The 16,646-nt window shown below is 46.2% G+C and overlaps 1 protein-coding gene across 1 annotated transcript in view; it reads right to left on the bottom strand.

Moving 5' to 3' along the window:
* The window catches only part of NCOR1 (nuclear receptor corepressor 1), a 165,251-nt gene that overhangs the window by 27,025 nt on the left and 121,580 nt on the right, over window positions 1-16,646 (bottom strand). The window contains 10 exon segments of the mRNA XM_083379641.1: window positions 1,867-2,074; window positions 3,688-3,911; window positions 4,687-4,780; window positions 4,782-4,865; window positions 4,867-4,929; window positions 4,931-4,975; window positions 4,978-5,049; window positions 7,204-7,457; window positions 11,147-11,230; window positions 15,998-16,138. Coding sequence (XP_083235767.1) covers window positions 1,867-2,074; window positions 3,688-3,911; window positions 4,687-4,780; window positions 4,782-4,865; window positions 4,867-4,929; window positions 4,931-4,975; window positions 4,978-5,049; window positions 7,204-7,457; window positions 11,147-11,230; window positions 15,998-16,138 — 1,269 coding nt within the window.

Below are 16,646 nucleotides of genomic sequence, written 5' to 3'. Positions count from 1 at the left end.
AGGACTTATACTCCTTGCAGAGAGCTGCTCCTTTGCCTTCTTTTCGAGCAGCGGTTCCCAACCTTTTCTGTACCCCGCACCCCTAGAACGCTTCTGATGTATTCTCGCAGCCCTCGAATCCCTACAAAAGTTCGAAATAACGGCGACGAACTATGCACGTGCAGTATAATTTTGAAGCTTCTAAACCCAGGTTTTCGCACCAACTGGAATATCGTCTCATACCCCCAGCGGGTGCGAGCACACACACACACACACACCTGGGTTGGGAACCCCAGTTTTAGAGTCTCATTGAGGCCACTTGGAGGTTGTCCTCAAGGTCACCTGAGGGGTGCAAATGGGTGTGGAGCCTTCTTGGAACTGTTGAAAGGACTGTGTTGTAGACAGGAGACAGGTGATGTTGTATTGCAAGATTCTGTTTTTCTCGCCATGCACATCTATACATAATCCGAACTAGACTGCTGTTTCTCTGGGTCGTATAATACATGTGGGCATATGCATAATTCTGTATTTATTCGTTTTAGTTTTGTCATGTTTATGTGGCGTATGTCGGAGGTGGTGACCCTTTTCAGAGCTGTAGGCAATGAAATTTCACTCTAACGTATGCCAATTAGCGTGCATTCAAAGTGACAATCAAGTTGTTATTCTGTTCTATCCCTTCCCCTCTGTTGAGGGAGGGCAATTTTGACCTAGATGGCCTCTTTGACCCCTCTTTCAAGCCAGCGGTCCTCTCTGTCCAAAATGTGGCCTTTCCTGTCTTCAAAAGAGCGGCCTTCGTCTTTTAAAGGTAGATGGACGGCTGACTCTTGTCCTGATGGGTTTGTTCTCCTATGTTGTGCCACGCGGTTGTGAAGTGGTTGTTTTGTTTCCCCGATGTACAGATCTGCACAAGGCTTACTGCATTGTACGGCATATAACCACGTTGCTCCGTTTTTGTCTGGGTGTTTTATCCTTGGGGGGGACAAGCTTCTGCCTTAGCGTGTTCTTGGGTTTGAAGTGTGCACGTATCTTCCGAAGAAGATACTACAGAAGAACTAAAGAGCCTCTTGTTGTGGGTGAAGAAGGAGAGTGCAAAAGTTGGGTTGAAACTTAACATTAAGAAAACCAAGATCATGGCATCCGGCCCTCTCAATTCCTGGCAAATAGGTGGGGAAGAAATGGAGGTAGTGATCTTGGGCTCCAAGATCACTGCAGATGGGGACTGTAGCCAAGAAATTAAAAGACGCTTGCTCCTTGGGAGGAAAGCCATGGCAAATCTAGACAGCACACTAAAAGGTAGACACATCACTCTGTCAACAAAAGTGCGTATAGTCAAGGCTGTGGTCTTCCCAGTTGCAATGTATGGCTGTGAAAGCTGGACCATAAGAAAGGATGAGCACCAAAGAATTGAGGCCTTTGAACTATGGTGCCAGAGAAGACTCCTGCGAGTCCCTTGGACTGCCAGGCGATCAAACCAGTCAGTCCTAGAGAAGATCAACCCTGACTGCTCTTTAGAAGGCCAGATCCTGAAGCTGAAACTCAAATCCTTTGGCCACCTCATGAGAAGGAAGGACTCACTGGAGAAGAGCCTCATGCTGGGAAAGGTGGAGGGCAAGAGAAGAAGGGGACGACAGAGAATGAGGTGGCTGGATGGAGTCACTGAAGCAGGAGACATGAGCTTAAATGGACTCCAGAAGATGGTAGAGGACAGGAAGGCCTGGAGGAACGTTGTCCGTGGGGACAACATTGGGTCGGACACGACTTTGCAACTAACAACAACTTCTTCAGAAAGAGTCCCTGGTGGTGCCCAAAAAGATCGGGGACTTCTGAACCAGGGGATTCTACCAACAGATTTCCAAATTAACCGTGGTTTGAGGCAAGGAACCCTACCTCGGGCTCCTGCGTAAGGAAGAGCCAAGGTTTGCTCCCGTGGGGACAGTCCTCGCGCAAGGTCCGGCCGCAAGTTGACCTGCATCTGCTGGGAGGTGATGTAGTCGTTCAGGATGGTCTGACGCGTGTTCTCCATGGCGTAAAGCTGGTATTGGCTGGGGTAGCCGGGAGTCGGCGAGAGCTGCCGCTGGAACATGTAGGCGGTGGCTGGGGGTAGGAAGAGAAAAAAGGCATTGGACGGGGGACAAGGAGGACACAGGTTAAGATATCAATCAGTCAATCTGAGCAGAGCTGGGAGGGACCTTGGAGGTCTTCTAGTCCAACCCCCTGCTCAAGCTTTCCAGACCAATGGCTGTCCGGTCTCTTCTTCAAAACTTCCAGTGTTGGAGCATTCACAACTTCTGGTGGCAAGCTGTTCCACTGGTTAACTGTTCTCGCTTTTAGGAAGTTTTTCCTTAATTCCAGGTTGGGGAATAGGTTGACCCCCCCCTTCTAGTTTAATGTCTAGTTTAATGAAGAGAAGGACTAGGGGGAGACATGATAGTGGCGTCCCAATATTTGAGGGTCTGCCCCGAAGAAGAGGGGGAAGTGAAACTATTCTCCAAAGCACCTAGAAGTCAGGAGAAACTTCCGGACAGTGAGAACGATTAACCGGTTGAATGGCTTGCATTCAGAAGTTGAGGGTCCCTCGTCACTGGAGCTTTTTATGAAGAGACTGGACAACCACTTGTGTGAAATGGTATAGGGTGGCCTGCCTGAGCAGGGGGTTGGACTAGATGACCTCCAAGGTCCCTTCCAACTCAGCTATTCTATTCCTATTCTATTCTACTATATTTTTATTATTCTATTCTATTCTATTCTATTCTATTCTATTCTATTCTATTCTATTCTATTCTATTCTATTCTATTCTATTCTATTCTATTCCATTCTATTCCATTCTATTCCATTCCGTATTCTATGTGCCAGGTGTCTGAAATTTGATCCCGTGACCCTGGGGAATGCTGCAACGGTCGTTAAGTGTGAAAACCGGTCACAACTTACAACCCCAAAGAGCCGGCTCTTTTACCGTCGTATGTCAAAGATCTCCAGTACTGCCCACATTAAAGCTCTTTCTAGAAAAGAGAGCAGGGGGTATCTCCCACACTGGCACCGAGAGAGAGAGTCTGGCAGAGTCCGGAGGCACTTAAATTGGATTAATAAATAAAATAATCAATGGACTCCGTGCTGCATTGTTAGGTCATCTTCAGTTTGCACAGTAAATTGATCACTGCACATCGTTTCTTCCGGGAACCCTTTGCTGCGAAATGGCTGCGGCCTGCCCCACAAGTAGTAGTTAGTAGTAGTAGTAGTAGTAGTAGTAGTAGTAACAACAACAACAATAATAATAATCTCCAGTTGATTGATATCGCCATACCAGGAGATGCCAGAGTCGAAGAAAAAGAACTGGAAAAAATTACGAAATACCGCGACCTGGCCATCGAAACTGCGCGATTATGGATGAAACACGTAACAGTGATACCCATCGTCATTGGGGCACTGGGAACTAGGTCCAAAAACTTTACAAAACACATCAAGAAATTGCAGCTTCCTGCAATAACTCCAGCAACGCTACAAAAAACTGCGCTACTCGGAACATCTTACATGTTAAGGAGACGCCTGGTTGATACCTAGGATGCTGGCAGCAACCCGTGTCAACCATCAGCGCCAGTCAGTTTGAGTGTTCAGTTGACTGAGTTTCATGATAATAATAATAATAATAATAATAATAATAATAATAATAATAATAATAATAATAATAATAATAATAATTGTACGTACCCGGGATCCAAGGCTCTGTGGAACTGTATGGTGGGGTCCAGGTGAGGAGAAAGATGGCTCCTGTAGACCTCGGGGGGCAGGCCCCTCGGTGGTGGGGGGTCGAAGGGGCTGTGCGTGACAACCGGGTCGACCCCCGGGACGGGAGACTTGGCCGGGACGCTCTCCCTTTGCGTTGGCGTCAGTGTGGACTTCCTCTCGTGATTCAAAGGCTTCGCGGAGGAAAGGGCTGCCTGCGAAGAGAAGCCGGATTCGCCTTAAAGAGTCGGCTTAACGGTTGCGGGAACGCAAAGCGGCTCCGGTGGCCCACACTGGCCGGCTGCAGCAGTCAGGTGGAGCCCCGAGCGCTGGGCTGGCTGGCTGGCTGGTGTGAAAAGGCGGTGGAAGCACGCAAGAGATGACCGACGGCAGAGGAAGAGCCGGCGGGCCATCGGGCACGGCCTTTCGTGTGAGGCCTCACGAGACCGATGGCTCGTTGAGGTGCTTCCAAGAAAAAGGCAGCACGCAGGGATGCAATCAGGTGAAGCTTTATTTAGATATTTAGATAAAAGAGCCCTTGGTGGAGCAGTGGGCTAATGCCTCCCTTAAGTAACACCAGCTGCCTGCAATTAGTGCAGGTTCGAGTCCCACCAGGCTCAAGGTTGACTCAGCCTTTCCATCCTTCCCAGGTAGGCAAAATGAGGACCCCAGATTGTTGGGGGCAATTAAGCCTGACTTTGTAAAAATGCCGCTTGGGGTTTGTGTGAAAGCCCTAACAAGCAGGGCGTATACATAGAATGAAGGCTACTGCTAAGCTTGTAAGCCACCCTGAGTCTTCAGAGAAGGGCGGGATATAAATGAATTAAAATAAAAAATAAAATAAAATATAAAGCAGAGAGAAAGAGTTTCCCTGGCATGGAGACAGCCGTTTTCAGACAAATGGCTGTCCAGGCTCTTCTAAAAAAAAAACTCCCCCCCCCTCGTCCCGCTGAGCGTAACGGAAGCCGCAAAGCCTCCGAGCAAACTACCTTCGGCCCGGTTCATCATGGGTGAACTTCTGGACAGGCTCTGATAGCCCACGGGGGTCCTCCGGGCATTGGGGTCCTCGTAGATCCCGGGGACTGACTTGGGACTTGGGGGGAACCTCGTGGAGGGTCGACCGCAGGACGGAGGGCCCCGAGCTGACCACCGAGGTGTGGCGAGAGGCGGATCTCTCCAGCCTTGGGGTCTTCGTGCTTCCCGCGTTCCACCACCTTCACGTTCTCGGGGGACCATCTCCACGGGCGGGTGGCCTCGCGAGAGTTTTGCTGGGCCCCGGTGATCAGGGACTTGACGTTGTGCTTGATGGCTGATTGGCAGGAGCTGCTCTCGTACTTGATGGGCGTACCCTGCAGAAGAGAAGAGAGGAGAGGAGCATGGGGCAAGTGGCGGGGAAACCTAGCACGGTCTTGGAATGGCGGTTAAATCAACCTCGGCCTGCCTCTCGGCGAGGGGGTCAGATGGCCCTGGCTCAAAAAAAAAAAATGGCAACTGGGAAAGGGGACCTTGGAATCCCAGCGGACGATCGCTTAACCGTGAGCCAGCCGTGTGCGGCAGCTGCCAAAAAGGCTAATACAATCCTGGGTTGCATAAACAAGAGGCGTGGAATCAAGACCACGCGAAGTATTGGTACCGCTTTATAAAGCCTTAGTAAGGCCACACTTGGAATACCACCCCCAGTTTTGGTCACCGCATCACAAAAAAGATGGTGAGAGTTTGGGAAAAGTGCAGAGAAGGGAAACCAGGGTGATTAAAAGGCCTGGAGACGAAAACATAGGAAGAAGGGCTGCAGGATTTGGGAATGGCCAGTCTAGAGAAAAGAAGGACTAGGGGGGGGGGGGACATGGTAGGAGTATTCCAGTATCTCAGGGGCTGCCCCAAAGAAGAGGGAGTCAAGCTATTCTCCAAAGCACCTGAAGGCAGGACAAGAAGCCACGGATGGAAACTCATCAAGGAGAGAAGCAACCTGGAACTAAGGAGAAACTTCCTGACAGTGAGAGCAATTAACCAGTGGAACAGCTTGCCACCAGAACTTGTGAATGTTCCAACACTGGAAGTAGGTCATAAAGATGAGTCAGTTGCCAAGTGCCCTAATTTTGATCACATAACTCCGGGACGCTGCAACCGTCATAAACATGAAGTTGCACAAGGGCCCGAATTTTGATCACCTGACCACAGAGATGCTGCGTGTGAAAAAAAAAGGTGAAAAGTTACTTTTTTTCCCCCACTTCCGTTGTAACTTTGAACGGTTATTAAACGATCTGTTGCAATATGGCACATGACACCAGTGAGACTAGCAAAAATGTTTAAAAATACTTCAAACAACTGTTGGAAATGCGAACAAAGACCGGGTATTTATTATCACACCCGGTGGACATGCCCTAAAGCAAAAAGATTTTGGGTTAAAATACATTTATGGTTGGAGAAGAGGACTAAAAAAAACAAATAAGACTTTTAAACCAGAATTGTTTTTGTTAGGAATAATAGGCGCTAATTACGAGAAAAGACTGCAGATATCTAATACTACACATATTAACGGCAGCAAGAATTGCATTTGCCCAACGTTGAGAAAAATGAAAACTTACTAGCTGAAGAAGCACTAATTAAGAAAATTCTAGAGCGTGCAGAAATGGGATAGATTGACTTCAGTCAAGTTAATAGAGCCTTGGTGGAGCAGTGGGCTGATGCCTCCTTAAGTAACACCAGCTGCCTGCAATTAGCGCAGGTTCGAGTCCCACCAGGCTCAAGGTTGACTCAGCCTTCCATCCTTCCGAGGTAGGTAAAAGGAGGACCCAGATTGTTGGGGGCAATTAAGCTGACTTTGTAATAATGCCGCTTGCAGTGTGTGTGTGAAAGCCCTAATAAGCAGGCATATACGTAGAATGAAGGCTACTGCTAAGCTTGTAAGCCGCCCTGAGTCTTCGGAGAAGGGCGAGATATAAATGGAATTAAAATAAAATAAAAATAAAAAAATTAAAGAGAAAGAAGACTCCGTGCACTTTAGAACGTGGGGTAATTTCTATCCATGTCTAGAAAAACCAGTCAGAGAGATGTAATTTTTTGAATATAGATTAGTAAGAAAGGCTATTGAGTTTGTAATTAACATATTGTTTATGATAATTGACTATTATATATTAAAAGGTAAAGGTAAAGGCTTCGTGTTTGTGCGAGCCGAAGACACCAGCCTGAAGATGACGAGTGGGACCTCGTCGAAACGTCACCAAGACACTATCAATCTTACACAGGAAAAGACCCGAATATGCCAAGACCTACATACCTGTACCCGTCAAAATCTACGAAAACAAATAGATATAGATATAGATAAAGGACTATCTACATTAGAAGAACAGACGACCATCTGATGGTGACCTGGAAGCTCACCCTGAATAAGGGGTGAGGCTTTGTGACCTCGCCGATTGCTTCCAACTCTTTCAAAAAAAAACAAACCCAAAACTGTAGGATTTGATCTCACCCCCTGATGGCGGAGTCAAGGTTTGGCTCACCTGGGAGATGGACCCTTCGATGATGGGGCGGACGTGAGGGACGAGGTCGGGGCCCTTCTGGCTGTCTTGATTCAACAGGTCCTGCCGAGGGATTTCGTGGACGGAGCGGCCCATCTCCTTGATGGTGGTGACCATGTCGTAGGGCTTCCCCTTGGTGATGGCTCCCTCAAAGGTCCTCATGGGGGGAGACTCCCTCTTGATCTTCGGGTACTTGAGCCCGATTTCGTAGCTCTCGGCCGTCGATCGCGGGGTGCCTTTGGTGGGAAAGAGAGGGTGGCAGGGTCAGAATTGGAATAGAATATATTCTATATAGAATATAGAACAGAACGTAGAATACAGAATACAGAATAGAATGGAAAATAGAAAACAGAAAATAAAAAATGGAATGGAATAGAGAATAGGATAGGATAGGAAATGGAATGGAATGGAATGGAATGGAATAGAATAGAATAGAATAGAATGGAATGGAATGGAATGGAATGGAATAGAATAGAATAGAATAGAATAGAATAGAATAGAATAGAATAGAATAGAATAGAATAGAATAGAATAGAATAGAATAGAATAGAATAGAATAGAATAGAATAGAATAGAATGGAACAGAGAATAGGATAGGATAGGATAGGAAATAGAATAGAATGGAATGGAATGGAATGGAATGGAATGGAATAGAATAGAATAGAATAGAATAGAATAGAATAGAATGGAATGGAATGGAATGGAATGGAATGGAATAGAATAGAATAGAATGGACTGGAATGGAACAGAGAATAGGATAGGATAGGATAGGATAGGATAGGATAGGATAGGATTGGAAATAGAATAGAATAGAATGGAATGGAATAGTGAATAGGATAGGATAGGATAGGATAGGAAATAGAATAGAATAGAATAGAATAGAATAGAATAGAATAGAATAGAATGGAATGGAATAGAGAATAGGATAGGATAGGAAATAGAATAGAATAGAATAGAATGGAATGGAATGGAATAGAGAATAGGATAGGATAGGAAACAGAATAGAATTAGAATAGAATAGAATAGAATAGAATAGAATAGAATAGAATAGAATAGAATAGAATAGAATAGAATGGACTGGAATGGAACAGAGAATAGGATAGGATAGGATAGGAAATAGAATAGAATAGAATAGAATAGAATAGAATAGAATAGAATAGAATAGAATAGAATGGAATGGAATAGAGAATAGGATATGATAGGATAGGATAGGATAGGATAGGGAATAGAATAGAATAGAATAGAATAGAATAGAATAGAATAGAATAGAATAGAGAATAGGATAGGATAGGAAACAGAATAGAATTAGAATAGAATAGAATAGAATAGAATAGAATAGAATAGAATAGAATAGAATAGAATAGAATAGAATAGGAATAGAGCAACAAAGATGATCAGGGGACTGGAGGCTAAAACATATAAAGAACGGTTCTGGAATTCGGTATGTCTAGTCTAATGAAGAGAAGGACTAAGGGTGACATGATAGCAGCCTTCCAATACTTGAGGGGCTGCCCCAGAGAAGAGGGGTTCAAACTATTCGCCAAAGCACCTGAAGGCAGGAGAAGAAGTGACAGATGGAAACTAACCAAGGAGAGAAGCAACCTAGATCTAAGGAGAAACTTCCTGACAGTTAGAACAGTTAACCAGTGGAACAACCTGCCTCCAAAGGTGGTGAATGCTCCAATACTGGAAGTTTTTTTTAATTGAAAAGTTTTACAGTACATTTTATTTTTACCACAATAAAACAAAACCCCTCCCAATCCCCTCCCCTCTCCCCTACACCTCCCTCCCTCCCCGACTTCCCAGAGCTAAATACAAGGTATAAAAATACAAACAATCCTAGTCTACCATATGCAAACAACAATAAACTATTAAATCTATCGCACTTTAACTCTTATAAAATAACTACAAGCCATATAAATATCAAATCAGTACTTATTCAAATGCATTTATTCTGAATATAATCAATCCATTTTTTCCACTCCACAATATATCTCTGTTGCGAATGGTCTTTCAAATACGCTGAGATCTTTGCCATTTCCGCCAGGTTGGAAACTTTTAAAGTCCACTCTTCTATAGACGGCAGTTCTTCCTTCTTCCAATATTGCCCTACTAAAAGTCTTGCTGCCGTAATTAAGTTCAACATCAACTTAATGTCCACAACATTAGTGTCAGTAGTAATGCCTAGTAAAAACAATTGCGGAGAAAACTTTATCCTTTTCTTAAATATCTTCTGCATATTCCACCAAATTTTAATCCAAAATGCTTTAACCTTTTTACAGGTCCACCATATATGAAAATACGTTGCATCTTCACCGCCACACCTCCAACATTTAGGCTGGCAGTTCGGATACATACTTGCTAATTTTTTAGGATCTAAATGCCACCTATAAAACATTTTATAAAAGTTCTCTCTTAAATTTTGAGCTTGCGTAAATTTTACATTTCTCACCCAAATCTTTTCCCAAGTATCCATTGTAATGACTTCTTGAAAATTCTGAGCCCACTTTATCATACAATCTTTAACAAGTTCTGTCTCTGAATCAATTTCTATCAGTGCAAGATATATCCGTTTGATATGTGCTTGACCTTGATCTCTAATTTGCTTTACCAAATTTTCATCAGTCATTGAAAAACCAATTTTCTGATCTTCTTTCCACCTGGCCTGTAATTGCCCATACTGAAACCAAGTTTGAACAATCTTTTCTTCTCGTAAGATATTATACGGCTTCAAATGCCATACATTCCTTTCCAAACTTAAAATTTCCTTATATGTAGTCACATCATGTTTAAACCCAACACTTATATTTTCTATTGCGTATTTCGGTATTGCCCATAAAGGTATCTTATAATTTAGCTTATGTCTATACTTTTTCCAAACTCGCAACAGAGCATGTCTTAAAATATGCACCTTGAATACATTATCCACCTTCTTATCATACAATAGGTATGCATGCCAACCGAATAGCAAATCATGACCTTCAAGATTTAATAATCTCACTTGTGTTAAATTAATCCAATCACTTATCGCTGACAAAGCAGCAGCTTCATAGTATAGTTTAAGATTAGGCATTTTAAGACCACCTCTTTCACGCGTATCCTGCATAATCTTAAATTTAACTCGTGGCCTTTTCCTTGCCCAGACAAATTTATTAATACCCTTTTGCCATCCCTCCAGGTTTGAGTCCTTTTTAAGAATAGGTATCATTTGAAATAAAAATAGAAATTTCGGCAAAACATTCATTTTCACTGCTGCAATTCTTCCCAATAAAGATAATTGTAGCTTTTTCCAGCTATCCAATTCTTTTTGAACTTTTCCCCATAGCTTTTCATAATTATTTTTATATAGCTTTGCATTTGAGGGTGACAAATATACCCCCAAATATTTAACCCTTTTGACAATTTCAAATCCCGTTAGCCCTTCTAAAGCAGCCTTTTGTGACACTGTCATATTCTTAGACAACATTTTAGTTTTATGTATGTTAACCTTGAATCCAGAAACTTTCCCATATTGCATTATTATCTCCATTAGTTCTACAACTGAATTTTCTGGCTGGGTCACCGTAACAATACTGGAAGTTTTTAAGAAGAGACCGGACAGCCATTTGCCTGAAATGGTATTGGGTTTCCTGCCCGAGCAGGCGGTTGGACTAGATGACTAGATCCCTTCCAACTCTATCCTCCTTCTCCTTCTCATTATTATAACATCGCTGCAAGAGACCTTGGAGGTCATCTAGTCCAACCCCCTGCTCAGGCAGGAAACCCTATTCCACTTCGGACGAATGGCTGTCCAGCCTCTTCTTAAAAACCTCCAGGGATGGAGCACCCACGACTTCTGAAGGCAAGCGGTTGGGAGAGAAGAGATGAAAGAATAAAACAGGGGGGGGGGAAGAGGAGGGAGTGGAGCATTGGTCTTTTTTCTTGCCTTGCATTATTGAGCCCGCCAACACAGTCCTCTCCTTCATGTCGGGCTGGGGACTCCCTTGAGGCACAGCCCGGCAGATTAAGCCTGAAAGACAGAACTGACGTTACTGACAATAGCATCTCCCCGTTGCAATTGTACCTCCTACGAAGTCTGGTCAATTTCCGAAAAAGCCCATAGCGGTACATTTGTCCTAGAAACGTTCTTTGAAGCTTCCTTTTGCCTAGGAACCACACAGCGTCTGTACATCGGTGGCCATCAAGACTGGCCTGCTAAGACACATCAAAATATAACAGGATATCTCCCAACGGTGCTTTTTTCACAATTTATTTATTTTATCTATTGTTATAATTTATGTAGTGTGTATTGGAGGTGGCGACCCTTTTGAGAGCTCAATGCAATGCAATTTCATTTTAATGTATGCTAATTAGTGTACATTCAAAGTGACAATAAAGTTATTATTCCATTCTATTCTGTTCTATTCCACTCCATTCCACTGCATCCATTCCATATATTCTATTCTATTCTATTCTACTCTACTCTACTCTACTCCATTCTATTCTATTCTATTCTATTCTATTCTATTCTATTCTATTCTATTCTATTCTATTCTATTCTATTCTATTCTATTCTATTCTATTCTATTCTATTCTATTCTATTCTATTCTATTCCATTCCATTCCATTCCATTCCATTTATTCTATTCTAATTCTAATTCTAATTCTACTTCTAATTCTACTTCTAATTCTAGTTCTAATTCTAATTAATTCTAATTCTAATTTTTGGGAGCTAGACTTAATTTAATTTTATTTTAATTTTATATTGTATTGTTTTTAAATTTTGCCTTGTAAACCGCCCTGAGTCCTTCGGGAGTAGGGCGGTATATAAACCGAATTAATAAATAAATAAAAAATAAATAATGCATTGCATTGCATTGCATTGCATTGCATTCCATTCCACAGCAACTGGATTTTCTTGGGGTTTTTTTGGAAGACGTTTTGCTTCTCCTCCCAGAAGCTTCTTCGGCTCTGACTGGAGGGTGGGTGAAATGGAAGGATTTATATTCCTTGCAGACAGCTGGTCCTTTGCTTTCTTCTAGAGAGTCCTTGAGGCCACCTGGAGGTTTACCTGTGTCCTCAGGGTCACCTGAGTGGTGCAAATGGGGGTGGAGCCTCCTTGGAACTGCGGAAAGGACCGTGTTGTAGTTACTAGAAGAATCCTTTCCAAGAATTTCCAAGTAGGCTCCACACCCATTTGCACTACTCAGGACATAGATATACCTCCAAGTGGCCTCAAGGACTCTCTACAAGAAGGCAAATGACCGACTGTCTGCAAGGAGTATAAATCCTCCCGTTCCCTGCCATCCAGTCAGAGCTGAAGAAGCTCCTGGGATGAGAAGAGAAACGCCTTCAAACAAAAATGAGAAAGTCCAGTTGCCTCCTGGGAAAAAAAAACAAACACCTTTGGGACAACCATGACCTGGATGGCTGAGAATCTCCACGGACATATAACATTATATAACAGAGCTGGAAGGGACCTCGGAGGTCTTCTAGTCCAACCTCTGCTCAAGCAGGAGACCCTGGCCTGGAGCCTTTCAGACAAATGCCAGTCCCATCTGATTTTTAATTTAATTTTATTAGATTTATATACCGCCCTTTCCCGAAGGACTCAGGGCGGTTTACAGGGTATTTTAAAATCAAACCAACACAAAATACAAAAGTTAAAAAAAACAATTAAAAAGATTAAATTATCCCTAAAAATAAAAACCCCAGTTAAAAATTCTCAGCCTGGGCCGGGGAGCTCAAAGAGCCAGGTCTTCAGGTCCCGGCGGAATGAACGGAGGTCAGGGGCAGTCCTAAGCTCCACGGGCAGCTGGTTCCAGAGGGCAGGCGCACCCACAGAGAAGGCCCTATCCCTGGGTGTTATCCGCCGGCAATCTTTTACCGGCGGCACCCTGAGAAGACCCTCCCTGTGGGAGCGCAGGACCCTCGCCATTTAGGGCTTTATAGGTCATCACCAGCACCTTGAATCTCACCCGGAGGGCAACCGGAACCCAATGCAGCTCGCGGAGCAGAGGTGTTACATGGGAGTATCGGGAGACCCCCATCACAACTCGCGCGGCTGCATTCTGCACCAGCTGAAGCCTCCGAGTGGTCCTCAGGGGCAGCCTCATGTAGAGAGCGTTGCAGTAGTCTAACCGGGAGGTCACAAGCGCATGAGTGACTGTGCGTAGGGCATCTCGGTCCAGGTAGGGTCACAACTGGCGCACCAGGCGAACCTGAGCAAAGGACCCCCTGGTCACAGCTCCTATATGGTCTTCAAAATTGAGCCGTGAGTCCAGGAGGACGCCCAAGTTGCGGGCCCTATCAACAGGGGGGTAACACCTCACCCCCCATCATTAAAAGATGGAATAGACTGGTTAGTCCGAGATGCCGGTATGCACAGCCACTCAGTCTTGGCAGGATTGAGACGAAGCCTGTTTCTCCCCATCCAGACCTGAACCGCCTCCAGGCAACGGGACATCACGGCGAGGGCATCGCTGGGTTGGTTTGGGGTGGAAAAAAAAAGTTGGGTATCATCAGCGTACTGATGATACCCCACCCCGAAACCACGAATGATCTCGCCCAGCGGCTTCATGTAGATGTTGAACAGGAGAGGCGAGAGAACCGACCCCTGAGGGACTCCGCAAACGAGAGGCCTCGGGGTGGATCTCTGCCCTCCCGTCAACACGGGAGCGATGGGGTAGCCGAGAAGCTTCATTGGCAAAATAACCCCGTGATACATTTGACAACAGCACAAAGTTTGTAAACCTGGAAAGACCTAACAAATTTGCTCAGCGACGGAAATCTGAGACTCCATTCTCGTTCTATGTTAAACGGCTATCTTTAACTCCCCCCCCACCCCTGAAAAGTTGATATTCATCCCCTAAAGCAGTGACACCCCCCCCCCCGAAATTTTTGGGCACTGGGGTCCAGTTCCGTGGAGAGTGGTTTTTCGGCGGACCGAGGGGGGCGGGGGGTGGGGGCTGGTTTTGCATGCTGCCTGCATGCCGCGGATGGAGCTTGGCTGGTCTGAACGGACCGGGTCTTTGCAGACTGGTGTCGGTCCACAAACCGGGGCTCGGAGACCCCTCCCCTAAAGCAAGGGATAGAAACAATTTTTTTTTGGCAATACTGTAGGATTCTCACCCTCTTGTGACAACTCAACCTGCATTTGATATATTTCAGTTGGTTTTGGTTTTTTTCCCAAGTAGCCTTTTTAGTTTGGGGTATCTGGGAACACTGTCCGGGGTAATCTATCCCCAACGCCCTGCCTTAAGAGAATAACAGAGGTTTAACAGTGAGGACAATGAATTAGTGGAACAACCTGTCTCCAGAAGCTGTGAATGCTCCAACACTGGAGATTTTTAAAGAAGAGACCGGACAGCCATTTGTCTGAAATAGTGTAGGGTTTCCTACCTGAGCGGGGGGTTGGACTAGATGACCTCCAAGGTCCCTTCCAGCCCTAGCATTCTATGATTCTGGAAGGAAGGAAGGAAGGAAGGAAGGAAGAAAGGAAGGAAGGAAGGAAGGAAGGAAGGAAGGGAGGGAGGGAGGGAGGGAGAACAATTAACCAGTGGAACTCCTTGCCTCCAGAAGTTGTGAATGCTCCAACACTGGAGGTTTTTAAGAAGAGACTGAACAATCTGAAATGGTATAGGGTCTCCTGCTTCATCAGGGAAGTGGACTAGATGACCTCCAAGGTCCCTTCCAGCTGATTCTGATTTTCACGCAGGACACCCTACACCATTTCAGAGGCTATCTCTTCTTGAAAACCTGAAGGAGCACCCACAACTTCTGGTGGCAAGCTGTTCCACTGGTTAATAATCCTCACTGTCAGGAAGTTTCTCCTTAGTTCTAGGTTGCTTCTCTCCTTGATTAGTTTCCATCCGTTGCTTCTTCTCCTGCCTTCAGGCGCTTTGGAGCCTAGCTTGACTCCCTCTTCTTTGGGGCAGCCCCTGAGATACTGGAACACTGCTATCATGTCCCCACTTGTCCTTGTCTTCATTAAACTAGAGTCTAGAGCAGGGGTCGGCAACCGGAAAAAGGAAAAGAGCCACTCAGAACCGGTTCCATCACACAAACAAAAAAGTGGGAGCCGCAAAAAGTGCACGCGCGTGCGTCCACTCACGCGCATGCGCAAAAACATTTTGCGCATGCGTAAAATGGGAGGCACCTGCGCGGCGACGGGTCTCCCCTTTGGAGAGGTGCGCGCCGTCCCGTCCGGAGACCTGCCGCGTTCGTCAAACATTGACGAACACGGCAGCTGTGGAAACGGGATAGCGGCAGTTTGGAGAGTGCGCGCGCACCTCTCCAAGCTGTCCCGTCCCGTCCGGAGACCTGCCGCGTTCGTCAAACATTGACGAACACGGCAGCTGTGCAAACGGGATGGCGGCGGTTTGGAGAGTGCGCGCGCACCTCTCCAAGCCGTCCCGTCCCGTCCGGAGACCTGCCGCGTTCGTCAAACATTGACGAACACGGCAGCTGTGGAAACGGGATGGCGGCGGTTTGGAGAGTGCGCGCGCACCTCTCCAAGCCGTCCTGTCCCGTCCGGAGACCTGCCGCGTTCATCAAACATTGACGAACGCGGCAGGTCTCCGGACGGGATGGCAGCGGTTTGGCGAATGCGTGCGCACCTCCGCCCTTTGGAAAGGTGCGCGTGCACCTCCCGGAACGGGCGGTGCCACTCTCCATTTGGAAAGGTGCGCGCGCACCACTGCCCGTTCGAAGAGGTGCGTGCGCACCGGGCGGCTGGGAGCCGCAGGAGACATACCCAACTCTTGCAAACAAACAGTAATTTCCTAGCCAAGCTTACCTTCTAAAGGTGCAGAGATGGGAGATTCTCTCATTGACATTCCCTGCTTGATGTTTCCTTCCATGGCTTCATATGTTCGTTTGAGGCCCATGTCGTGAGTGGTCCTTGGGCTCCGCGTTCCTTCCCGGACGTTCTTGATGGCTGTTGAGAAGCAGCAAGAGAGAGAGAGAGAGAGAGGGAGGGGGAGGGAGGGAGAGGAAGAGAGAGAGGGAGGGGGAGGGAAAGAGGGAGGGAGAGAGAGAGGGAGGGGAAGAGAGGGAGGGAGGGGAAGAGAGAGAGTGAGGGAGGGAGAGGAGAGAGAGAGGGAGAGAGAGGGGAAGAGAGGGAGGGAGGGAGGAGAGGAGAGAGAGAAAGAGGGGGGAGGGAGAGAGGGAGGGAGAGAGAGAGGGAGGGAGGAAGGGAGAGAAAGGAGAGAGAGGGAGAGAAAGAGGGGGAGGGGGAAGAGAGAGGGAGGGAGGGGGAGAGAGAGAGAGGGGAAGAGGGAGGGAGGGGGAGAGGAGAGAGAAAGAAAGAGGGAGAGAGGGGGGAAGGGGGAGAGAGAGGGAGGGAGGGGGAGAGGAGAGAGGGAGGGGGGAGAGAGAAAGGGAGGGAGAGGGAGAGAGGGGGAGAGGAGAGAGGAGAAAGAGAGGGGGAGAGAGGGGGGAGAGAG

This window comes from Vipera ursinii (assembly GCF_947247035.1).
Source record: "Vipera ursinii genome assembly, chromosome: 1".
Taxonomy (NCBI): domain Eukaryota; kingdom Metazoa; phylum Chordata; class Lepidosauria; order Squamata; family Viperidae; genus Vipera; species Vipera ursinii.
This window is presented reverse-complemented; position numbering and strand designations above follow the sequence as displayed.